General features: G+C 43.7%; 1 protein-coding gene across 1 annotated transcript in view; it reads right to left on the reverse strand.

The window, feature by feature from the left end:
- Mtap (methylthioadenosine phosphorylase) overlaps positions 1-24237 on the reverse strand; it is a 46147-nt gene that overhangs the window by 18736 nt on the left and 3174 nt on the right. The window contains exons 2-4 of the mRNA XM_055618980.1: positions 13642-13728; positions 12605-12663; positions 8299-8466 (exon numbers count right to left, since the gene is read on the reverse strand). Coding sequence (XP_055474955.1) covers positions 8299-8466; positions 12605-12663; positions 13642-13728 — 314 coding nt within the window. The remainder of the gene's footprint in view (positions 1-8298; positions 8467-12604; positions 12664-13641; positions 13729-24237) is intronic.

Below are 24237 nucleotides of genomic sequence, written 5' to 3' on the forward strand. Positions count from 1 at the left end.
AAAAAAAAAAAAAAAAAAAAAAAAAAAAAAAAAAAAAAAAAAAAACAGATCCATATTTATCACCCTGCACAAACTAAAATCCAAGTGGATCAAAGACCTTAACATAAAACCAGATACACTAAATTGGTTAGAAGAAAAAGTGGAGGAGAGCCTAGCACTCATTGGCATAGGAGATAACTTCCTGAACAGAACACCAACAGCACAGGCTCTAAGAGCAACAATCAATAAATGGGACCTCATGAAACTGAAAACCTTCTGTAAAGCAAAGGACACTATTGATAGAACAAAACGACAGCCTACAGACTGGGAAAGGATCTTCACCAACCCTATATCTGACAGAGGGCTGAAGTCCAGAATATATAAAGAACTAAAGAAGTTAAAAGGCAATAAATCAAGCAAGCAATCCAAATAAAAAAAAAAAAATGGGGTGCAGAGCTAAATAGATAATTGTCTGTAGAAGAATATAGAATGGCAGAGAAACACTTAAAGAGATGCTCAACATCTTCAGCCATCAGAGATGCAAATCAAAACGACTCTGAGATTTCACCTTACACCCATCAGAATGGCTAAGATCAAAAACTCAAGAGACAACACATGTTGGAGAGGTTGTGGAGAAAGGGGAACCCTCCTCCATTGCTGGTGGGAATGTAAACTTGTACAACCACTTTGGAAATCAATCTGGCGCTTTCTCAGACAAATAGGAATACTGCTTCCTCAAGATCCAGCTATACCACTTCTAGGCACATATACAAAAGAGGCTCAAGTATACAACAAAGACATTTGTTCAACCATGGTTGTAGCAGCTTTATTCATAATAGCCAGAAACTGGAAACAACCGAGATGTCCATCAACGAAGGAATGGATATAGAAATTGTGGTACTTTTACACAATGGAATATTACTCAGCAATTAAAAACAAGGAATTCATGAATTTTTCAGGCTAATGGTGGGATCTAGAAAAGATCATCCTGATTGAGGTATCCCAGGAGCAGAAAAACACACACAATATATAACTCACTTATAAGGGGGTACTAGACTTATAAGAGAGGATAAACATACTGAAATCTATACACCTAAAGAAGATAAACAAGACAACCCGGGGTAAGATGATCAATCCTCACTTAGAAAGACAAATGGGATGGACATTGGAAGTAGGAGTAAACAAGTAACAGGACAGGAACCCACTGCAGACGGCCTCTGAAAGACTCTACCTAGTAGTGTATCAAAGCAGATGCTGAGACTCATAACCAAACCTTCAGCAGAGTGCAGGGAATCATATGAAAGAAGGGGGAGTTAGTATGACCTAGAGAGGATGGGAACGCCAGAAGGACCAAATATATCTGGGTACAGGGGTCTTTTCTGAAACTAATTCTGCAATCAAGGAAGGACCATGTATGTATATAACCTAGAACCTCTGCTTGGATGTAGCCCATGGTAGCTCAGTATCTAAGTGGGTTCCCTAGTAAGGGCAACAGGGACTATTTCTGACATGAACTCAGTGACTGGCTCTTTGACCTCCCCCCCACCCCCGAGAGAGGAGCAGCCTTGCTAGGCCACAAAGGAGGACATTGCAGCCAGTCTTGATGAGACCTAATAAGCAGGGTCAGATGGAAGGGGAGGAGGACCTCCCCTATCAGTGGACTTGGAAAGGGGCAGGAAAGAGATGAGGGAGGGACGTTGAGATTGAGAGGGAATGAAAGAGGGAACTATGGCTGGGATACAAAGTAAATAACCTGTCATTAATATAAAAAAATAAAAATTATTAAAATAAAATTAAAAAAAGTAATGCACAAACAAAACATCGCTGAAAAAGTGAAGGGAGACACATAGGCTTGTACTGCCAAGAGAGATGAGTTCAAGGTTGTCACTGGGCTCTTTCGGACACAGAACAGGAAAAAAAAAAAAAAAGAAAGAAAAATTGAGCAGAAAAAAACAAGTTTCTTAAAATTAGCTTGAAGGCATATTTGTTAGTTAATATTCTTCCTTGAAGAAAGTTGAAGAGAAACACCCATCCTCCAGGAAACTTCTTGAGGTGTTTTCCAAATGTGGCCTCTGACCCTAGCAAGCCCCAACACGATTGCACATGACTCAGTCAACTTTCCGAAAAACAACATGGCTTTGCTCACAAGGATGGTTTTCTGGGGAAGGGATTCTCCCAGCTCAGGATCATCCTACTGCTCCACTCTCAGGAGTACTCCTAATTGATTAACAACTATAACAACAACAACCGCAACAAAAGAAGAGAGAAAGGGAGGGAGGGAGGAAGAAAGGAAACAACAAAACTGACCCTAGAGGGCACCAGACAAGCATGTGGTGCACACACAGACACATAGACAAAACATTCATACACAGAAGAAAAAAAAAAACTTAAAATAAAAAACTCAAAACACAAAAGCAACAATCACAAAAATCTTAACTCTGAAGGGGTAGCCATCTGATAACACTCTCGTAAAGATTAGGATTTCAACACAAAATCGGAGGGTCATAGAAGACTTCAGAACACAGCAATGAGGGTTTTGTCAAGGCTCAGAAAGAGACAGTGAAGTAATCTCAGGGTGTGCATCTGTAAAAGGGGACAATACTTACTGATAATGCTATTGTTTCCTGATGTCCCACATTTGTTCCAGGATAATGTAAACAGTTTTATCAGGTTGCACAATCACTGCCCTAGGCTGTCTACCCAGGAAACAACAGCCACAGATAGGTATACTATAGGCAGGAAAAAAGTACCACTCTGTGTTTTTATGCTTAGGATTGCAAACTGTTTAAGCGGGAGAACGCTAGCTGGAAAGACTTTGGCATTTTAAACTCCACTAAGGGGTCAGATTACCGTTTTAAAAGGTCCATTTCTAAAAGCAATAGTCATAGTTAAGAAACTGAAGATGTGGATTGAAGAGCAGGATGTGACATTTTCTTTCACTATGGAGTTATTCACGGGTAACTTGATTTCCTTTTCAGAAGACCAAATATGATAGCATCATAATCATTCATATTCCTCTGGAAAGAGATAAATAAGCAAAGGTTCGGGGCTTCCTAAATATAAATTTAAGAAAAACCATTCCTAAAAATTGGCAAGAGTTCATGAAGCCTGGATCCATAAGTTGGACAAGTCACACCAAATGACAGAAAGGGCTGAGTCAGTCTGTAAGGATAGCTAATCAGAATATTATTTTCCCTAGTTAAGTTTCTGCTTCTCAAAGCCCCAAGGACATACTCATTTGAGTATCTGTGGCTGCTATTTCTTGGTTTATGTCACAGCTACAATCAGGTGTATGGAGAGCATCTACCGAAGGGTGGTCAGGCAGAAAAGGGGAGCGCTGTCCAGAAAGGGTGCCGGCAAGAGGATGGGCTCCAGCTTTCGCAGATAAGAAGTTGTGATGTAGAGACAATAGTGACAGACGGTTCCTGCAAGGATCAGGGAGGATGGCCCCAGCGGTGTCATGAATTAGCGAGCATAGGAACAGAAGACGGTTACAAAATCCAAGCTATCTCACTGGGGTGGGCAGAGCTGTAAGCCCGCGGATGAGGGGCGGCTCAGGTGACAGTCTTGAGTCACCTGAATTTGAGTCCCCTAAGGCCCACTTGCTGGCGTAACTGCATCCTTGAGCATAAGTGGGGCAATGATCACTGCATGCCAGCAATTAACGGACGGTGCCGCCCCCCCCTCCCCCCCCCCCCCCCCCCCCGCGCCACAGCTCAGTTTTTGCAACAGGACATGTGGTAACACTGTGAAGGGCTATAACTACACTGGATTCTTCTTGGGGTTCGCGACCTCACTTTAAGCACAGCTAGATACAAAAGGAGAACTCGGACATAGGTTATGGATGAAAGGGCATGCAGAGGCAGGCGGTGAGAGTATGCCCCCTGCTTCCTTATAAAACTGAAGATGACATTCTTAGCACAGAGTGAGTGAGGAAGACACACAAGACGCTGAAGGAACAGGATGCTCCTGCTTTGTCTGGACCTGCCTCTGAGAGGAATGGGGCAGAGCAATGCAAGAACCCCTGGGAAACTCTTCATCATGAAATGCCATTCCTCCCTTTTTTATTGTCTAAGACAGGGTTGATGTCATTATGTAATGCAGGTGTCCAAACTGTCCTCAAACTCAGTGTTCCTGCTGTGGCCTCCTGAGGGTTGAGGTACAAGCCATCACGCTCCACTGGCGTGTTTGTTTGGTCAAGATGAAAAGAGGACGAGGTAGCATGCACACCAGAGCATACCCCCACCTCACCACAGCCTTAAACGATGACATCACAGGGGAAGCCCAAGGCAGGGCTGCATCTCTGGGATGGTGAAATAAACAGCAGAATCTACCAGCCCATGTGTTTACTGCGGGACTTTCCTGATGAGTCAGAATGCAAAGCAATAGCATACCCAGGCCTCTCCTATTCTTCCTGCAAGAAGATAAGCTGGAAAAAAAAAAAAGCAAAAAACAAAAGCCAAAACCAAGCTTGAGAAGGAGCACATCAGAACCTGACACCCCCAAAACTCTTCCACTAGAAGATAAGGATACTGAAGGACAAAGGCATCTGAGGGGCAGAGCCAGCAAAAAGCTGGCTGTCTTCATTGCTCACTGGGTGGGTCTTTGCATTCTTTAAGCAGTATCCAACCAGGGTCCAGAAGTGCAACCAGCTAACACGCTAACCACACTTCAAAGAAACCACGTGATACCTCAAGTGAATGACCTTATTTCCTTTGATCTTCAGTTTTTTTTTTTTTTTGTAAAACAAAACCCTAAACTGCAAAACATTCCTGATGAAGGCTAGTATTAACAAATACAAAGTTCATTTTCCTTCCTTCTCACTGGCGTTCTTGTTCTACCTGGTATTCTGAGACACAGAAGTGACTATAAATGTCGCTTTAACCTTAAAATAAGGACCTACATCAACAATTCTGCATATATCCTTTCTTCCCTGTGTCATCAACGAATTCAGTGATAAAGCAAAGACTGACAGCACAGAGAAGAAAGGAAACATGTAGAAATTGCTGTAAGTCCCCATCCCTGGGCCTCTCGAACTCTTGAATGGTTCTACTGGATTACATTTCTTCCACCCAGATAATAGTATCTGTACTGGCTGCTTTTGTGTGTCACTTGACACAAGTTAGAGTCCTTAGAAGAGGACGGGGTCTCAGTTGAGGAAATGCCTTCATCAGCTGCAAGGCATTTTCTCAATTAATGATCAATGGGGTAGGGCCCAGCCCATGGGTAGTGCCATCCTTGGACTGGTGGCCTTGGCTTCTGTAAGAAAGGAGGCTGAGCAAGCCATGAGAAGCAAGCCAGTAAGCGGTAACCCTCCATGGCTTCTGCATCAGCTCCTGCCTCCAGGTTCTAGCCTTGCTTGAGTTCCTGTCCAACTTCCTCCAATGATGGACTATGATCTGGAAGTATAAGCCAAATAACTCCTCTCCCCTCCCAACTTGCTTTTTGGTCATGGTGTCTTCATTGCAGCATTAGGAACCCTAACACAGGCAGTATCTAAAAGTGATTAGATTAGAAGACGGAGGGAGCAAGTGTCACAAGTAACATAGAAGAGACAACAGAATGCCCCAGCACTGGGGAGAAGCCAGCAGAATCCCTCAGAAAGACCCCTACGCAACACTCTAAAATCAACCCTCAAAAAGCATTACCTATAAAGCTGGTAAGCAACAATAGGGCAAAGGCTAAGCAACCCCAAACAACCATGCTTCTAAACTCATCTAAGCCTTTTCTTAGAATCCAGCTTGTTTACACAAGGCCATTGCCAAGCCACAGGCAGGGAGGAGGTGTCTGACTTCATGAGAAACCTCATCCTTGGTCCTGTGGGGCTTGGAGGACACCACACCTCCAAAGACACACAAATCTATTTTTGACTTTTTATTGATTCTTTGTGAATTTCACATCATGCACCCCAATCCCACTCATCTCCCATCCTTTCCTATCCACCCTCTGCCTTTGCAATTCCTATTACTCCAAAAGAAAATACAATTAGATATAATAAGAAAATCTTGTTATGGAAGCTATAGTGTGTCAGTGTGCCCCGCAGTATACCTTTTTGTCCACATATCTTTACTTGTAAGTGTTCACTACAATGAGTCACTGGTCTGGTTCAAGGCCTCTGGCTTTTGCTACTCTATCAATGTTGGATTTTCACAGGGACTCCTCTCAGACATCCTGTTGTTGCCCTGTGATAAGATCCTGTAGCTTCGGATCTGCATGACTGGCCATTTCACATGCCTCTGCAGTTCATAGATGGGGTGGGCCTACTCAAAGCCCTGGACCTGGGCCTGGCGGTAGCTGGGTTGGTCAGCACACCAGATCTCCCACACTCACATCACCAGGGCAAGTTCTCAAGCACCGCCTCAGCTAGCTCACCCAATGCTGAAGCCAGCGAAGGGGCAAGGCCTGCTCTCCTGCCTGGGGCCCGGTTCAATGGCATCCACACTAGCAGGGCCAGCTCAACTACAATGCCTAGTCTACAAAATGAGTCCAAGACAGCCAGCCAGGGCTTGTTACACAAAGAAACCCTGTCTTGGGGGGAAAATGTGAAATGAGAAAATAATAGGTGAGGCTGGAAAGATGGCTAAGTGGTTAAGAGCGCCGTCTGCTCTTCCTAATGGACCCAGGTTCAATTCCCAGCACCCACACGGCAGCTCCCAACTGTCCTAATGCCAATTCCAGGGGATCTGACACCTTTACACTAATGCACATAAAATAAAAATTAAATAAATTAAAAAAAAAAACATTTCATCTAAAAAAAAAAGGAAGAAGATAGTAGGTTTCTTTGGTATTAAAGTTCTAGTCAAATATTTTGCTCTCTGTGATCACCTTAGTGACAACTGAAGAATAATTATGTTCTTTAAATACCCCTGAGATGCCCTCCACACACACTCAATTCAAAATGGATTGAAAAAAGATCTCAACATCAGACCTGAATTCCTGAAAAGTGCTGGAGGAAAACAGAGGAAAAACACATTGAGATATAGGCCTGGGTAAGGCAAGAACTTCCTTAAAGCAGGACTCCAGTTAGCGAAGGGCAAATAGGACTGCACCAAGCTAAAAAGTGCATGCACAACAAATCACATTACCAGAAAGTACTCACAAACTGGGAGAAAAAATCTTTGCCAGCAAGGAGTTGCCAAAATATATAAAAAAGTAAATAAAAGAAAATCCAAACAACAAATCCAATCAATAAACAGGGAAATGATCTGCATGGATACTTCTCAGAAGTAGAAACAACTAATAAACACGTGATAAATGTTCATCATTTTTAGCCATCAGGGAAACATCAATCAAATGTTTAGTGAGATTTTATCTTAGCCTCGTCAGTATGGCTAACATCAAGAAAAACGGGCTGGAGGTATGTATGGCTCAGAGCAGCACTGGCTGCTCTTTCAAAGGTCTTGCGATCAATTTCCAGCAAACACATGATGGCTCACAACCATCTACAATGAGATTTGGTGTCCTCTTCTGGTTTGCATAAGTAAATTAATATACATAAGTAAATAAAATAAATCTTAAAAAAAAAAAAAAAGAAAAACAGGCAACAAAGGTTGGTAGAGATAGAGAAGGAAGACAAAAAGCCCTTATAAACTATTGGTGGAAATGTAAATTAGCTCATCCACTGGAGGTTCCTCAAAGAAAGCGAAAACAGCAGAACCTACCCCAACCTTGATTTATCTAATTCAGAAGATTAAAGAGATCCCTGCAAACCTAGCTTTATCTATGGCCAATTCATTGAAACAACTCTGATGCCCATTCACCTATCGAGAAAATGTGATATATCAACAACAGATATTGGTCAGCCATAACCAAGTCAATGGTCATTTACACCAACATGAATGAACCTGGAGGAATTTTGTGAGGCAAAACAAGCAAGACACTGAAAGACAATGCACGAACTCATGTGTGATCTAAAGCATAGACTCAGAAGCTGAGGAGATAATTGGTCAAAGGATATTACATTTTAGTTGAGCAGAAAGAGTAGGTTTTTTTAAATTTCCTGTATGGCATGGGAATGCGGTATTATCTATTATATAGTGGGAAAAAAAATCAGTGTTTGCATCCAAACTGACTTGTGAGGTGTGTATGTGAAGTGATAGGTGAACTATACAATGACCATACATCAATTATATTCATCAATATATAATTCCTATTTGTCAGCTCAGTTTAAAAAAACAGATAAAACAAACAAAAAACCATAAAACCTCTACAATGAAAAGCTTCACGTGATTGCCTTTGCTCTTCCTGTCTCCCCACGTTTCCCACACACCGTCCCTCAGAGTTGAAAACGGTGAGCTACAAGGCCACTCCGCCACTTACCTGTCAATGAACTGATCTATGATGACCAGGTCACCAGGCTGGATCTCTTCTCTCAAGGACCCGCAAGCTGTGGTCACTATGATATGTGTACAGCCCTCTTCCTTCAAAGCCCAGATGTTTGCCTGGTAGTTGACTTTTGAAGGCATGATGGTGTGTTGTCTCCCGTGTCTAAGGAAGGAGATTGAAGTAGGGCATCAGCCCTCAGAGCAGGGAATTAAACAGTTACAAAGAAACAGGGCAAGACCACCTTCCTGCTGGGCCTCCTCCAATCCCTTCTGCCTAAATGAATAAACTATGCAACTGTTCAATCTATGACTTCCTGCTGCCTTTGGAGGACAGATCGGCTCTTTCATGACACTGTTGTGGGCTCCACTGAACCAAAGTTCTTTTTACAAGGCACGGTTTTTCTGTAATCCCTGGTTGTCCTGGAACTCACTTTGTACACAAGGCTACCCTTGAACTCAAAAGAACCACCTGCCCCTGCCTCTCAAGTGCTGGGATTAAAGGAACACGCCACCGTCCAGCCCTGAACTGTAGATATGACTCCGACCTGTACCACAGGCCGTGACTGTACTTGGAAACAGGGTTCTTTGTTTTGTTTTTGAAAAAAAAAAAAAAAGTTATTTTGATTAATTTTCCAATGTATTGTTCAATATAATGTCACTTTCTGATGGCAAAAGTTGGGTTCCACTGAAACTTGACAATGCTACAGAGAGCTACTACTCTTCCAAGAAGTAGGAAACAGCTAGAAAGAGAAAGCACAAGTTTCTAGAAGTGTGGCAACTTAGACCATAGACCCAGGAGGCCCACAGCATTTATGTTAAGATGGGCATGACCGTTTCTTACCTGGTAACAAAAGCGAGAAATGGGGAATACGACATGGACACCAAATGGAGCAGTGTATGTACTGTAACAACAGCAGACAAAGGGCTTTAAGCATAATTATAGAAGAGGGAGCCACTATTTTACCTGAATGTTTTCTAGACTCTGTAGATAATAAATGTTTATCCAAAAATGTTTTATACATAGTATAGAACATAAAATGTTTTGTATATAATTGTTTCTCAGTTAAAGATGAGCCCAAAGCTATAGTGTAAAACTGTTGTTATAATGTTCTTGTGGAATGTATACAATTTACCCTTGTTCATTCAAATGCTGATTTCTCTACCCCACTATTTGGTTTCAATCCAGACATTGCATTGTGATGCTTAAGCATCACCTGTCTCAAGTTTGTGTAAACATGCCACCGTTTGTTCTCTATATTGTCAATTAGACAACCAGCCCCAATGCTGTGTAATGGAGAGGATAGGGTGGGACATCCTGGTCCGGAGGGGAGAGAGAGGAAGAAGGATGGAGGAGCAGAAGTCGGCAGGAGAGAACTTGGAACCAAGAGGAGTGAACTGGGCCTCAGATATGACTAAGTATAATGGGTGAAATCTGAATGGTAGGAAGCTATGCGAGCTTGGAGGTTTAGGATGGAGTAACTATTGCCCAGCACTGTGCTCTAGGTTAATTATATAATCCTAGTCTCTGTGTGGTGATTTGGGTATACAGCTGGAGTAGCATTAACCGCTGATTAACTAAAGGATAAATCAATAGTAAATATTAATACCCACAACAGTAACAAAAAGCATTTCTTCTGTTAAGACTATCCTTCTTAATTTCCAATTTCCTTAGTTAGTGCATTAGTTTTCCAAATACACCAGACATTTTTTTATAGCCACAAACCAAGTAGGCATTACTTTTTCAAAGGGTTTACAGGTTGAAAGCCATTTCATTAAGATGCTGTGCACATCAGACCTATGACAAGACCCAAAGGGACTGTTAATACCGGCAGTGGCGGCATACACCTTTCTTTAACCTCAGCACTTGGGAGACAGGAACTTCTCTGAGTTTGAGGCCCGTCTGTTCTACAGAGTGAGTTCTAAGGGGCCAGGGCTACACAGAGAAACCCAGTCTCAAAAAAAACCAACCAACCAACCAACCAACCAAGCAAACAAAACATCAAAACCAGGGCTGCAGAGATGGCTTAGTGGTTAAGAGCACCGTCTGCTCTTCCAGAGGTCCTGAGTATTCTCAGGAACCACATGGTGGCTCACAACTATCTATAACGTGATCTGATGCTCTCTTCTGGAGTGCAGGTGTACATGCAGATAGAGCACTCATATACATCAAATAAACAAATCTTTAAAAAGCTAAAACCAACCAACCAAACAAAAAAAAATTATTACTAAGCATATATCAAAAAGGACCATGAGATTCCTCACAATCCCCAGAGGAACCAACTCCTCCACCTTTTGAGTTTTAGCTACCAGAACTTTGATGAACCACTTTCTGTTTATTTAGGCCTTCCTAACACAGGCTCACTGGCCTTCTTTGCTTCCATACTTAACTGTCACCCAGGCTCTTGACCGTCTTTAGATCTTAGCACCAAGACCAAGAAGTATGTACTCTAGGCACTGTGTCTATGCCACACCTAATTACTACAGTAATGCTTGGACTGGTCTCTTTGGTGTTAACTTCTAAAACTATAATCTGCCACAAGAGCAATGCCCTTGTCTGTCTTCCTCAGTACCACCCATCAGGAAAGCAGTTTACTCTGTTGGACAAACAAATGCATTTGGTTAAAATTATCTAAGCACTTGAAACACATAATCATGAACCTGAGAATCGATACCCACTTTGGGAATTCCAGGCAATGGCTCAGTTCTTAAAATCAATTTTAAAATTCACATTGGTTGCATGGCATTCCAATGTTCTTATGAGCAATATTCTATGAAGATGCCGAAGCTATCCGGGCCTCTTGAATAACTAACATAAGTGATGTTCCACCAGAGTAGTTTTGTCAAGAGTTCATTTCTTTGCCTGCGATAAGACAAAATGTGCTGGGAGCAAGTGACACACAGCCTGACTTTGTTCAATGTTTGAAAGGTTTGTTTGTTACATATTTACTTAGTGTTGAAAAGAACACTTAAAATCTACTTTATATACATACATATTTGAATAACCACCTACCTGACTACCATTCAAGTAGTCACATTTAGAACAGAGCAGAAATATGTCCAAGCATTTAAGTAAAATCTTCTGGGCCTCAGGAGGCAACTGTTGCGGTCTAAAGCTCTCTCATTTACTTCCCCTGAGGCCTCCACGAATACCCAGCCCACTAGAAGCCAGAATTTTCCACCATCAGTAAAACACATACTGAAATATCCATCTGCTCTATAGAGTTGTTAAATAATGCCTCACTATTACCCTGTTTATATTTTAAAAGAATTTTTGATGCCTTCTTTTGAAAGCTAACAAGCTGTGGACCAACACGGCACCCCAAGTTTCCAGTCTGAGTTCATAGATAATTCCTAAAGGAGTAGGGGCCCTCATTATACAGAGACACATATATTTTCCTAGGGGCTGGCTTTTCCAGGAGAAATTAAACACCTATGTGACTTAAGCAACTGTTTCTTCCCTAAGCTTGAAAAAAAAAAACAAAAAAACAAAAACAAAAAAAAAAACCCAGACAGTTCTGCAGCAATAACTACAGACCAAGGAAGGAGACCTGTCTGAAATCCATACGAGGGAATTAAAAACTACCATTAAGAACTACATTTAGTTTTGCTGGCTCCCAAGAACCTTCCACTTCCCTGTGGAGGACAAAGCTTTGAAGAATCCTTTCTTTGTGTCCCATATAGTCCACGTCTCAAGCGTGGGTCGGCCTGAGGCTTTTTCCTCACTGCTAGACCACAGAAGGCTTCTAGACATCACTCCTGAGTCACGCTGCCATCTTGCCGACAAGCTCCAGGATCTGCTTGCTAGCCTGGGCTGCTGTGGAGGTCTCCCGTGGTCAAGGGCATTCTCTGGTGTTGCTTTCCGTGCAGCAGTGCACACGGCTCATCCTGTCTGGGAGCGAGTGTAGAAGCACGGGTAACCCGGACTGGTTCAGGGACCTGAAACCTCCTCTCCACAGCAATACAACTTACCACACAAGGACTTGGTCATGAACAAAGCATCTTATTATCTGATAAGGAGAAGAAAGAAAAATCGCCAGCAGTTTTGTTTTGTTGTTAGGACAGAAACTGAAGCTTCAATGTCAGTCAACTGACCTATTTTACAAACTAAATTGGGGAATGAGATCTTTGACTTCCTAAATACTTGTAATCTGAGCTTATCTCAGAACCTCATGTGTTAAGTAAAGGCGAATGATGTGTCCTGGCTCTACAGACATATAATTCATATCCACAACATTCATATTTCCCGAAGTAGTAATATTTAAAACCAAAACAAACAAAAGAGCCAAATTAAAAGACTTTACCTTGCAAGGAGCACACAATCGACGTTTTTTATCTTCCCCAAAATTAAGGCGTCAGAGGGCTGCATGCAATAAAAAATAAACAGCTGCAGCTTAGTAATTTCAAAACATGCATAAACAGTTCTTAAAAATGTGACTCTTTAAACCACAACAGCTCGGTGGAAATGTAGTTTGGAGGTACAGCTGAGGAAAATGAGTTTAGGTTTTTACTGCGCAACATCATCATCCACCAGTATTGGTTGAGCTCTCGGAGGGCACAGACTCAGCAGGCTCTGAGGGTTGCAGGAGCTTTGTAGCAAGTGCCCCAGAAGACTCTCAGCAGACTGGCATGAAAGTCAAAGGCTGACAGGTAGCACCAAGAGCTCAGTGATTCAAGAGCCTGCTTGTAGTGACTGGGCCTCGGGCAGCCGTGGGGTGACTTGAAGTGACACAGGGGAAAAAAATCCAAGAACCGAGATGAGTAAGAAAGCCCTTGAGGCTACCAGCAAGATGCCCGTGTCAGGCTAAGAACCAGGCCGAAAAGGAGGGTGTGACCAGGGCGCAAGCTCTTCTCAAGAGGGTCAGAGGAATGCTGGTGTTTGGAAGCAATTTGGAATTAGGAATGGAGACACCCTATTCAACCAGCCTAAGGAGCCTTCCCTACAATCCTACCAACTGTTCCCATCCCACGGCTCTGGGGCAGAAAACGTCTCTTCAGATTGACTCGCCATCCATCAGTCACCAGCCCATCTGCTAAATTACCGTGGTGTGACCTGGTCTCTAAATTAGAAACAGATTTGAATTGAAAATGAGCAACCTGGCTTCTAGAAATGTAATCCGAGAAGCCACTTGTGTGTTCAAAAGCCATGTCGAAACAATACTCTCCTGTGGTCTCATGGACACCTGAACTGATGAAACCCAGAGGCAGGACTACTGGCTCTGCCTGAACAGATATCTCTCAACTGTCCACACAAAACCAACATTGCTCTTGATTAAAAAAAAAGAAATGAAGCCCATAAAAAGCAATGCCAAAGCCAACACTGTGTCAGCCAGACATTAACCTTGCCAAATGGAGTATCCACATATTTTTCAGTTCTTCCTTCTAAAATTTCTGGATCATCCAAGCCTGTTCCACCAATTATTCCAATCTAAGGGAGAGAAGAGAAGAAAGAAGATTGTCATATCTGGTCATGCTTCGTTTTAAGCAAATAGGCATTCCTTTAAAGGTCTTTCATTAAAAAGAATCAAATCAAATCAAAACAAAAAACCTAAACAAAACAACAAAACCTTCTTCTATATTCTTGAAATGGCCAAACATAGGCCCACTGTTTTGTGTCACATGTATTCTCAACTTTTAGCTTAGAAACTGAGCCCAGAAGTCGTAGGAAGATCTTCCTGACCAAGGTTGTTTCTCTACCACATTTATTTTACTACAGAATAAAGAAAGCTTGATATTAAAAACTTAGGTGCGTTTTTTTTTTTTAATAATAGTTTTTTTTCCTTACTACACAGGTCATAAAATAAGAAACTTTCTTTTTCTGCCGCTATAATCACAGAGCTGGAAGGGAATGCAGGTAAAAGATGAGTGAAATGACAAGTAAATCCACACTAATTTACATACTTAGTCAAAACACTATTCATATGCACACACACACAGGAGACAGCATTTAACACACTGCATTAATTCAGATGCTTATAAAAATAAGCCAGTATTTGAAGTAGCTTTAATTTTTAAGTTCAAGCATTTTATTTCAGTTTCCTGAGACTTTCTAGAAATCTGTGCTCTTGGAAGAAGTGAAGAGCACACCCAGCACCCACACAACCATCTGTAGCCCCAGTTCCAGGACACCTACTTTTGGCCTCTGAGGGCAATGTACATATACGGTGAACAAACACACATGCAGACAAAACACCAATCACATAAAACAAAAACAAATAAACCTGTTTTAAAAATTGGGTTGATCTAACCTTAAGTCTAAGAAACAAGAGCAATTACAAAGTCAAATATTAAAGTCTTACTATCAAAAATAAGGAACATCATTATGAACTTCTTCCTGTGTTGACTCCCTTAAAGGAAAACAGGACTTAAATAGGTCAACCGGGCTACAGCATGAGGCTTTAGGAGAAACCACGTGGAAAACGACCCCAGTACTTTTTACAATGAAAAGGTGCGAATGTATTGTTACTGAATAAAATTCCTACAAAGCAGAACAGAAGTTTCTGTCTCTGGAGAGTAAAGTTACAAAGTAAAGAATTTGTGAGATTTCGCTGCATGTAGAATGGCGGATTTACGTTTCCTGGTGGCTAAGATAGTTGACGTTGGTGCCACCTTGTGGTACATTATTGAAATTACAGCAAATTTTGTATTCTACAACTAACTGGCAAAGACCAACCAATATATTGGTGTTTTCTAATCAACAAGTTATTTCTTCAATACACTTAAGTTCAACAAATATATTAAGTCATTCTTAATATATTTTTACAAAATCCTAGCACTTCTGCTGGTGTGGCTTCTCCATCTTTCACAAATCTGGGCTAACAGACTGTCTCACCCATGTCCTCACACTGGGTATCAGAAAGAGCAGCATATGAAATGACCATCACCTGACTCTTGAGAGATTTAGCTATGAGGCTTGGCGGCAGGAGAATCAGAAGTTCAGTGTTGTCTTCCAATATACAGGGAGTTTGTGGCCAGCCTGGGGTACACAACATGAAGAAGCTAAAATCAAATAAAAAACGTGAAACTTTTTATTTATGACCTCTTTGCCCAATCATTTCACGATGTTCCCTGGACCACAGCATCTCAGATTTCGAGTCAACACTGAACTTTCGGGCTTGAATACAAAACAGATCTCATTGTGTTTTGGAATCACTCTCAGAGTGCAGACAAGCTAGCCCAGGATGAGAGCTTCAACTGGAACAGACGAAGCTCCTGAAGCTCACAGTCCTTTATTTCCCAGCTTGAGCTTCAGTCCAAACCCTCCCAGGTACATGACGGCACCGCATTAGGTAGCTGGCAACTCAGCCCTCAGAAAGTTGTGGGCAGTACTTGGGCTTGCTGACCTGGAGGGCCACAGCGGTCTACGAAGCCCGCCTAGTCATCCTACTGGATCGCATTGTTAATGAAAACCTACACCTTACAGGAAACCAGAGCAGACACTGAACACTGCACTGCCGAATGGAACTCAGCGGCCTGCAGAGCCAATATGTGTCCAATATCACCCCCTGCTGGTCGTACACCAGGGACTGGACCTCAGCCACCTGCAGAGCCAATATATGGCAAATATCACCCCCTGCTGGTCGTTCAGGCAAAGTACAGCTGGATGAAGCTTCCAAGCACAGGTTAGCGAGGGCTGAGCACTTCAGCGGCCTCACCCTATGCCACCCTCTTAGACAGGTCCTGAGAGACTATTTCCACTTAAAAACAAAGAATGAGAAGCACTCCTGTTTCCTGGCTTCAGCACCATGTTCTAACTCCCAGCATCCTCTTGGGGTCTTCCAGGAGTCCAGTCACTGTCTCTACAATCTAAAGAAACTCACCCTAGCTCAGGACAAGCTTTTGCCCAAGGTCACAGAGCACACTACAGAACACAGTACACAGAGCCTCTGGGTGTGGTTCTCAACCTTCCTAACGCTGTGACCCTTTAATGCAGTTCCTCATGTTGTGCTGACCCCCAACCATAAAACTAACTTTGTTACTTCGTAACTATAGTTTTACTACTTTTATGAATCATAAGGTTAAAAAAATTGATAGGCAACCCCCAAAGGCGGGGGGGGGGGGGCGTGACCCGCAGGTTGAGGACCACTGACTTAAGGACACTGCTGACAGATCCATTATCCACACTGAGGAGGCAGCAAGCACCTTACCAGATCCCAAGTTCAGGTGACTCTAGAATGCCAAAATGGACTCAAGGGCTCGGATAGAACGGATGGGTCAAACTGTACTTCCAGGAAGTCTTCCTACACAAAACAAGGTTCTGAAACAAGGGGCACGTTTAATTGCTCATCATTCTCCCCTGCTTTCCACCGCTCACCTCGAAAAGAACGCCTGCTTCCAGCAAGGCTGAAGGTGCCTGCCTCACCAGCACCTTGTGGCTATTTTCCCGGAAACAGGAGCTGTTACTTGTGCCATCCTATGCGCTTTCATTGTTACCTCAAAAGCAGGACTTCACCTACCCCACGTGGTCTCAGGGACCATCCTTCTGCACCCCGGATGGCCTGCCTGTACTCTCAACACACCAAAGACAGAACAGCTGAGATGAACTAATGCCAGGAAGATTGGCAGCTTTTGAGTATGTCAAGCTCAAGATGAGGAAAGAGTTGGGCGGGATCTGCTACAGTCCCTCATGTGGGATTTCAGTCCTTCAGCTCCAGTTACCACCAACAAATACCGAGGTGCTATGTGTGTGGTCTTATAGGATTCCCACTGATCCCAGAAAGCCCAGGTTTACAGGGACAAAGAGGCCAAGTGCCTGAGCCTGGGAGGTCTGTACAAAACCTACAATACGAATCAAAAGGGTTATATCACAACTGGCTCTATTTCTGACAATCCCTAAGTCAGCTTCCTCCACAGGGAATGCCTATGGGCTGAAGTGTGCCCGGGTCCAAATTTATACACATGTTATGATGCTCAGTACTTTAGTGACAGGGTCAAACCTAAAAAAATACTGGCGGGCTTAGGAAAAGAAATTGCAACAGACAGTTATACCCAGAAGGAAGACCACCACAGAAGCCTGAGAACTGAAGTTCTCAGAAAACAGAGGCCGCTCCCAGTTGAAAGATTCTACAAGGCTGATGGACTTCTGGACTATAAGGAGATGAGATGCTTCAGCTCCAGAGTCAAATCCTAGGCCACACCTTTGGTTCTCCTGCCTGCCCATGTCTCACCCACCAACGAGCTACCGGCAGCGGACACGTGGAATCTATTGTTTTAGCAGTCCACCAAGCTCTAGCAGCTTGACGCTAACAATGAGATGAAATCTGAGAGGCGTCCTGCCCTGCTGTAATCTCAGTTCCCACCAATGTATTTGACTTATGACTTCATTTTCCTCTGCAACAAAAGAAACTTCATGAAACTGTTTATACACTGAAACATTTTCTTCAGGGCAAATTGTATCCACATCCCTGGGACACAACTCATCCTGGCTCAAATATCTCTTATTCTCTTTGAGAGTTTTTTTTTGTCAACAACAACAACAACAAAAACGTGGCACCCCAAATCTAAAAGCCCAGGAGGGTGACCACAGAAGAAACCAACCCTATTGGCAGGTTATCACAACTAGGCTCCAGTACTGGGAGGCGGTGTTCGCTGCTCAGGCTCTCCGGCCTGCAGAGCTCTGTTAAGGCCATCCTAGCAACCTAACATAGGCACAGAAGTCCCAGAAGCCTGGCAGACCACAGCAGCCGTGGCTCACGTTACAGACCTCTAGACACCCCAAAGCCGGTACGGCTCCCACCTGAAATCGACTAGCGGTTTCTGAGGAGCATTTTCGTCAAAACTCACCATATTCATTTCAAGCCTCCTCTGCTTATGGAACAGGGCAGGATGTGGCCTAGGCTCCTTCCTACTCAGCTGATGGATATCAGCATCCACTCTACGCCAAAGTCAGGCCCAGAGCTGTAGAAGATCTGATTAATGGGCAAGGCACACACTTTATTCAAAGATGGTTGGTTGGTTCTAGTGTGTGGCTCTGCTTCAAACACAGATTTCTTACAAAGTGAGCTAGATGAGTATGGCAGGCTGTAAAATGACCCCCGGGCTAGTCAGCTGACTTTCTGTCACTGGGGCAGAACAACATCTGCGAGGAAAAATAAGGACAGTTTACTCTGACTCAGAGTTTTCATCTGTGCTCACCTCCAGGCTGAGCCTGTGGCAAGGCAGAGTCACTAGGTGCAGAGGGCAGAGGAAAGCTGCTCAAATCACTGCTGCAAAATGGGAAAGCCTGCAGTTCCAACACCCGCTAACAGCAAGTCTCAAATGACTCAGCTTCCTTCTAAGCCAACCTCCTATGTGCTCCACCAGCTCCCAACAGCACAGCAGGTTGTAACGCCTTTAGCTCTTGGGCTCTTACAGGATATTTAGAATCCAAACTACAAAAGGCTCCCCCAAAGAGATGCTTACAGCCCAGACCCCAGAACCTATATATGCTTTTTCCATGTAAATAAATTAAGACGGAAGACTATCCTGAACTATCTGGATAGGCCCTAAATGGAATCCAGAGAGTGCTGGTAACAGGAAGTTAAGAGGGAGAAGGCCACTTGGTGATGGAGGATACGGTAGGTAAGGCTGGGAGACAAGTACTGGTGTCTCTAGAAGCCGTAGAGTCAAGTCAAATAATGCTTCCTACCTAGATCCTGCAAGAAGAACCAGCTCAAGTGCAAATGTGTACAACCACTTTGAAAATTAATCTGGTGGTTTCTCAAACATTGGGGTATAAACCCAAAAGATGTTCTACCATACCACAAGGACATTTACTCTATGTTCATAGCAGCTTTATTCATAATAGCCATTAACTGGAAACAATCTACATGTCTCTCAACCAAAGAATGGATACAGAAATTGTGGTAAATTTACACAATGGAAGACTACTCAGCTGTTAAAAACAGAGACATCATGCAATTTGCAGGCACATGGATGGAATTAGAAAATATACTGAGTGAGGTAACACAGACCCAGAAAGACATGCATGGATTGTACTCACCTGGAGTGGATATTAGCCATAAAGTACAGGATAACTATACTACAATCCATAGACCCAAAGAAGCTGAGTAAAAAGGAAGACCCATGGGAAGACGCTGGAATCTCACTCAGGAGTAACAGATATCTGATGTGCATGGAGGGAGGGAGGTACCTGGTTGGGAGAGCGGGTGGGAAGAGGAGCGGGGGTGGCAACCAGGTGTGGGGAGAATGGAAATTGTTGGGGAGGCATCTCTAGGACAGGGGAGACTGCTAGAAGCAGGGGATAGAGAGCCTGAAGTTGCCACCTCGGATATCCAGAGTTGGGGCTTCCGGTGGAGGGAGGAAGACATCAGCTCACCCATAAAAATCTCTGACCCAACACTTGTTCTGCTTACAAGAAGTGTAGGAAGCCAGAGGCACGTGAATCTCTGAGTTCAAGGCCAGCTTGGTCTACAGGATGAGTTCCAGGATAGCCAAGGATAGATACAGAGAAACCCTGTCTTGAAAAGCCAAGAAAGAAAGAAAAAAGAAAGGAAGTGTAAGGAAAAAGATAGAGCAAAGATTGAAGGACTACCCAACCAATGGCTAGCCCAACTTGAGACCCAACCCATGGGAGACAGCTAATCCCTGATACTATTAATGATACTCTGCTGTGCTTGCAGACAAGATGCCTTGCGTAACTGTCTTCTGAGAGGCTTCATCCATCAGCTGATGGAAACAGATGGGAGACCCACAGCCAAACATCAGGCGGAACTTGAGGAGTCTTTTGGAAGATCTGGGGAAGGATGGAGGAGGCCAGAGGAGTCAAGGTGTATGGGGCTCTCCTGGATACGGTTTAAGTCAGCAGTCTCTGGATAGCCACTTATTTGCCCTCAGTCTATGATGATAGACTCCCTTTTCTCAGCAGGTTTTAAAAGTCTCCCCTGATCTGATGATCTCAGGTCTTATAAGGAGGTTCTGGAAGATTACAGGCCAGACCCGTCCCAATAAGAAAGCTGCTCTAGCAAGCATCTAGGAATCCCTAGAAAAGCACCACCCTGCTAAGGAGCTTAATCCAGCAGTGACCTTTGATTGTTCTTGGAAATTCCTGCCACAATGGGAATACTGTATTTTCCTTGTGATAGGATCATGAAGTATTCCTGACCCCTGACTCCAACGAATCAAGCACATTCACCCTCAGAATCCCTCCCTTTGCCCAGGGTTTATATTGCCTTTGACTTCACATGAATAAAGGTACATGCTTTTTCACTTCAAGACCCTCTGAGATTCGTCATTTGTCCTCTGCTGGGCTCCAGCTCACCGGGCCTGGGCCTCACCCAGCCTGTGTCTCAGCTGCAAGCTGACCAGGCCTGGGCTTTCGCCTGCACCTCTGCCATGTCTTAGGATAGCGGAGTAAGGAGGAGCTATAACACTTTGGTGTTACAAAGTCATGGAGGTTGGATTGCCCAAGCTTCTATTGCGATAGCAATGGCAATCTCATGCTAAAAGAGCTAAAATGGAACACTATGGAAAATCTTTTCCACACCCCAAATTAGCGTTGGGCCTCACCCTAAGGCGCCCTAGCTGCCCCTGAGAGGAATGGAACCCCCATTCTCAGAACCCCTATTCTCTGTCTGGAAGCTGAGCTCCAAGCCCCCGCAAAATGGCAAAATGGAGAACTACAAAGGACTCCATAGGAAGACCTACAAAGTCAACGAACCTGGACCCATAGGAACCCACAGACAATGAACCCCCAACCAAAGAGCATGCATGGGCTGGACCTAGGTCCCCTGTACATATGTAACAGATCTGCAGTTTATTCTTTGTGTGGGTCCCCTAACAGAGCAGGGGCTGTCTCTGACTCTGTTGCCTGCCTTTGGATCCCCTTCCCCTAGCTGGATTGCCTTGCTGTTCTCAGTGGGAGAGACGGAGCTTAGTCCTGCTGTGACCAGGGCAGGTAGGTACCCATGGGGGGGGGGGGCGCGCTCCCCTTCTCTGAGTAGATTGAGGGAGAAGGGTAGCAGGTGTGAGGGTGGGACTGGAAGAGGAGGGAGGAGGCTTCGATCAGGTTGTAAAGTGATTGAATAAATTAATAAATAAAAAAAAGAGGATAATAACTTCTTGATCTAAGGCTCATTTTGGACTCAAGGGCCCACAAACTATGAGAATACATTGGTGTTTGAAGGCAATCAACATGAATTGTTTTTGCAGCCACTGTGTACAAAAACAATGAGAACAAATCATGCCCATACTTTCCAAAGCTCCCTTATGCCAGTACTGTGTAAGTCAGCAGGCATCTTAAATCCTTAGCTAGTTAGCACCCATATTGCTGGGCCATACTCTATAAACTTACGGTTCGGTGGAGCTGAAGCCCAGGACTTTGCTATCTAACAGGGTACCAGATGAGGCAGACTCATTGCATACTTTGAAAACCACTGAGGTACTGATTTAGAATACACTTATAATCACCGTTAAGGATCTAGGGACCAACACAAGCAAATATTTATGTTATCTGTTTTCTCATCTTTTTTCTATGTGGGTCAGATTTTTAATTAGCATGCAGAACCAGTTTGAAAATCAAATGAACTGCTGAATCATATCCATTTCTGTTCCTACCCTACCACCCCTAGCAAAACACAAAGAACAAAAAGTAACTCCCTCAAGGCATCTTAGGTCCTTTATCTGCCTGCTTTTAGATACACAAAACCCAGGGTTCCTACCTCTCCTCACCAGGAGGTCGCTCAGACAATGGCCCAGGGGTCTTTAACTAAATATGAAATAGCTTTCCAGGGAGCGTTTGAGAGTGTGCAACATATTCAGCTGTCACAGTGGGGAGGAGATACTATTGGCACTTTGTTGGAGAGTTTTAGGATGTGTTCTGTGTGCTGCAAAGCTCAGGACAATCTTATAGAAGAACGGAGTCAACCATGCTCAACACAGCCCAAAGGAGAGGGTTTGTTTGTTTGCTTTTGAGCTAGTTTCTCTGTGTAACAGAGCCCTGGCTGTCCTGGACTCATTTTATAGACCAGGCTGGCCTCAAACTCACAGAGATCCACATGCCTCTGTCTCCCAAGTGCTGGGATAAAAGGCATGGGCCAGAGTTTTAAAAGGCATTTTCCTAACCAGGACACTCTGATTTGCTGTCTCCCTTCATACCAGTGTTTGAGGTAGACTACTGACCTATAGAAGGTCCGCATTCCCTCTATCACTCTAAACATGGTTAACATTATTTCCTTATCTCCCAGAAACTGGCCAGGGGCATTCCAGATCACTAAAGCAGCTTTCCAAATATCCCCTCCCTCTCTGGATGCCAAAATTTGTTTGGCCTTCTAGAGTCAAGCACACCACCAGCCCAGGGCTAAAGCTGGACAATGTTTCCCTGAAGTCTCTCTGGACAATAGTAGCTATTAATCCCTGGCCCCTGCCTCCTGCTACCTCCGTCCATAGCTGCTTCATGGGCAGGAACTGTTACACTGTCTCTATTATCTCCCACTGTGGGAACCTGGACATACTCTGCAGCAACTCCACTGCTGTACCTCATGCTTTCCTTGGCCCCCAATCAGAAACGTGCTGGCAGAAGATATACCGTATTTACCTCCAGGCTTTTATTTGGAAGTAATTCCTCAGCACCTTTGGGGTTGGAAGCCAGACACAGAGGCCACCCTTTCCTTCTTGCTATACTCCCCACATCTTATCTCCACTCTGCCTGCAGATCCTCACTACTTCTGTGGCTGCCAGAGCAGACTGGCACAAGTGCAATGGCTTCCGGCCAGAGGCTCTCCTTTGCCCAGTACAGGCAATTCTGTACAGAGCAGCCAAGCAATCACTTAAAAATATAAATCAGACACTACCTCTCTATTCAGAATCCTTAAATGGCTTCCAAAGCATTTAGAATCAAATCCAAGTTTTTGTTGTTGTTCTTGTTGGCTTGTTTTTATTATTTTTTTGAGATAGGGTCTAACTGTGTAGCCACAGTTGACCCGGAACTCACCACACAGACCAGGCTAGCTTCAAACGCAGGGCTATGCCTGTGCCTGCCTTTGCCTCCAGGGTGCTGGGTTTAAAGGTGTGTGCAAATCTAAATTCTTTCTCATAGTTTACATCCTGGAGGCCTACACCCAGCTACTTCTCATATCACAAGCACAGAGGTGTGTATTTCAAGGCTGTCATGCTCATTTCTTCCCCAGTCCTAGCAGGCCACTGTAATCTAAGGTTCTTTATCATCATCTCAGCTATCAGTTTGTCTTCCATGAAGTTCCTACAATAAAATCAGACTTACGAACTTCAAGATAAAGGCCAACTCAGTGTCTGGGAGAGCCTGCTCTTTGGTTCATAGGTCTATGGCAGAACCATGAGGCTCTCAAGGCCTGATGTCTGTCACAATGGTGCTATTGCCCTCATGGAAGCTCCGTGATCATGACATAATCTCCTCCAGCCACCCCATCTCCTCAAACAGCCACATTAAAACCATCACCTTTAAAGCACAGCTTTAAAACCATCACCTAATGGCTCTTTCTGTCCGCTCCCAGAACTATTACTAACTAGTCCATACATATTATTTAGTCTTCCAGCCCCAGTAAAAAACAAACTTAAAGAAAAAGGGTCATTGTTTTACTCAAATATGTATTCTCAGAGCCTGGTAGGTTTCCAGTATTTCTGGGTGGGATTCTGCCAGTAGACAGCTAAGTTTCATTGAGATACCAAGCATTACACTGACCATATAAAACCGGAGGCTTTTCATCTGAATGGTCAACTGTATTATCTCTCAAACCAAGGGCATCAAATTTAAACTCACAATCCTGGTAATGTTTCCATTTTTACAAAGGAAGGTATCAGGGCTGGTTGGCATTAATGGAACGAGAACTAAGCTGGGTGTGTGCAACATGCTTACTGAATTTAAATCCAATATCTCAAAGTAGCTGTGACTAGCACTGGTCTTCTAGTGGAGGACCCTAGGGCTCACTGCCCTATTAGAACACAAGGCAGACAGAAGGCAGCT

This window comes from Psammomys obesus, unplaced genomic scaffold (genome assembly GCF_907164565.1).
Source record: "Psammomys obesus unplaced genomic scaffold, mPsaObe1.curated_primary_1811, whole genome shotgun sequence".
Lineage (NCBI taxonomy): Eukaryota > Metazoa > Chordata > Mammalia > Rodentia > Muridae > Psammomys > Psammomys obesus.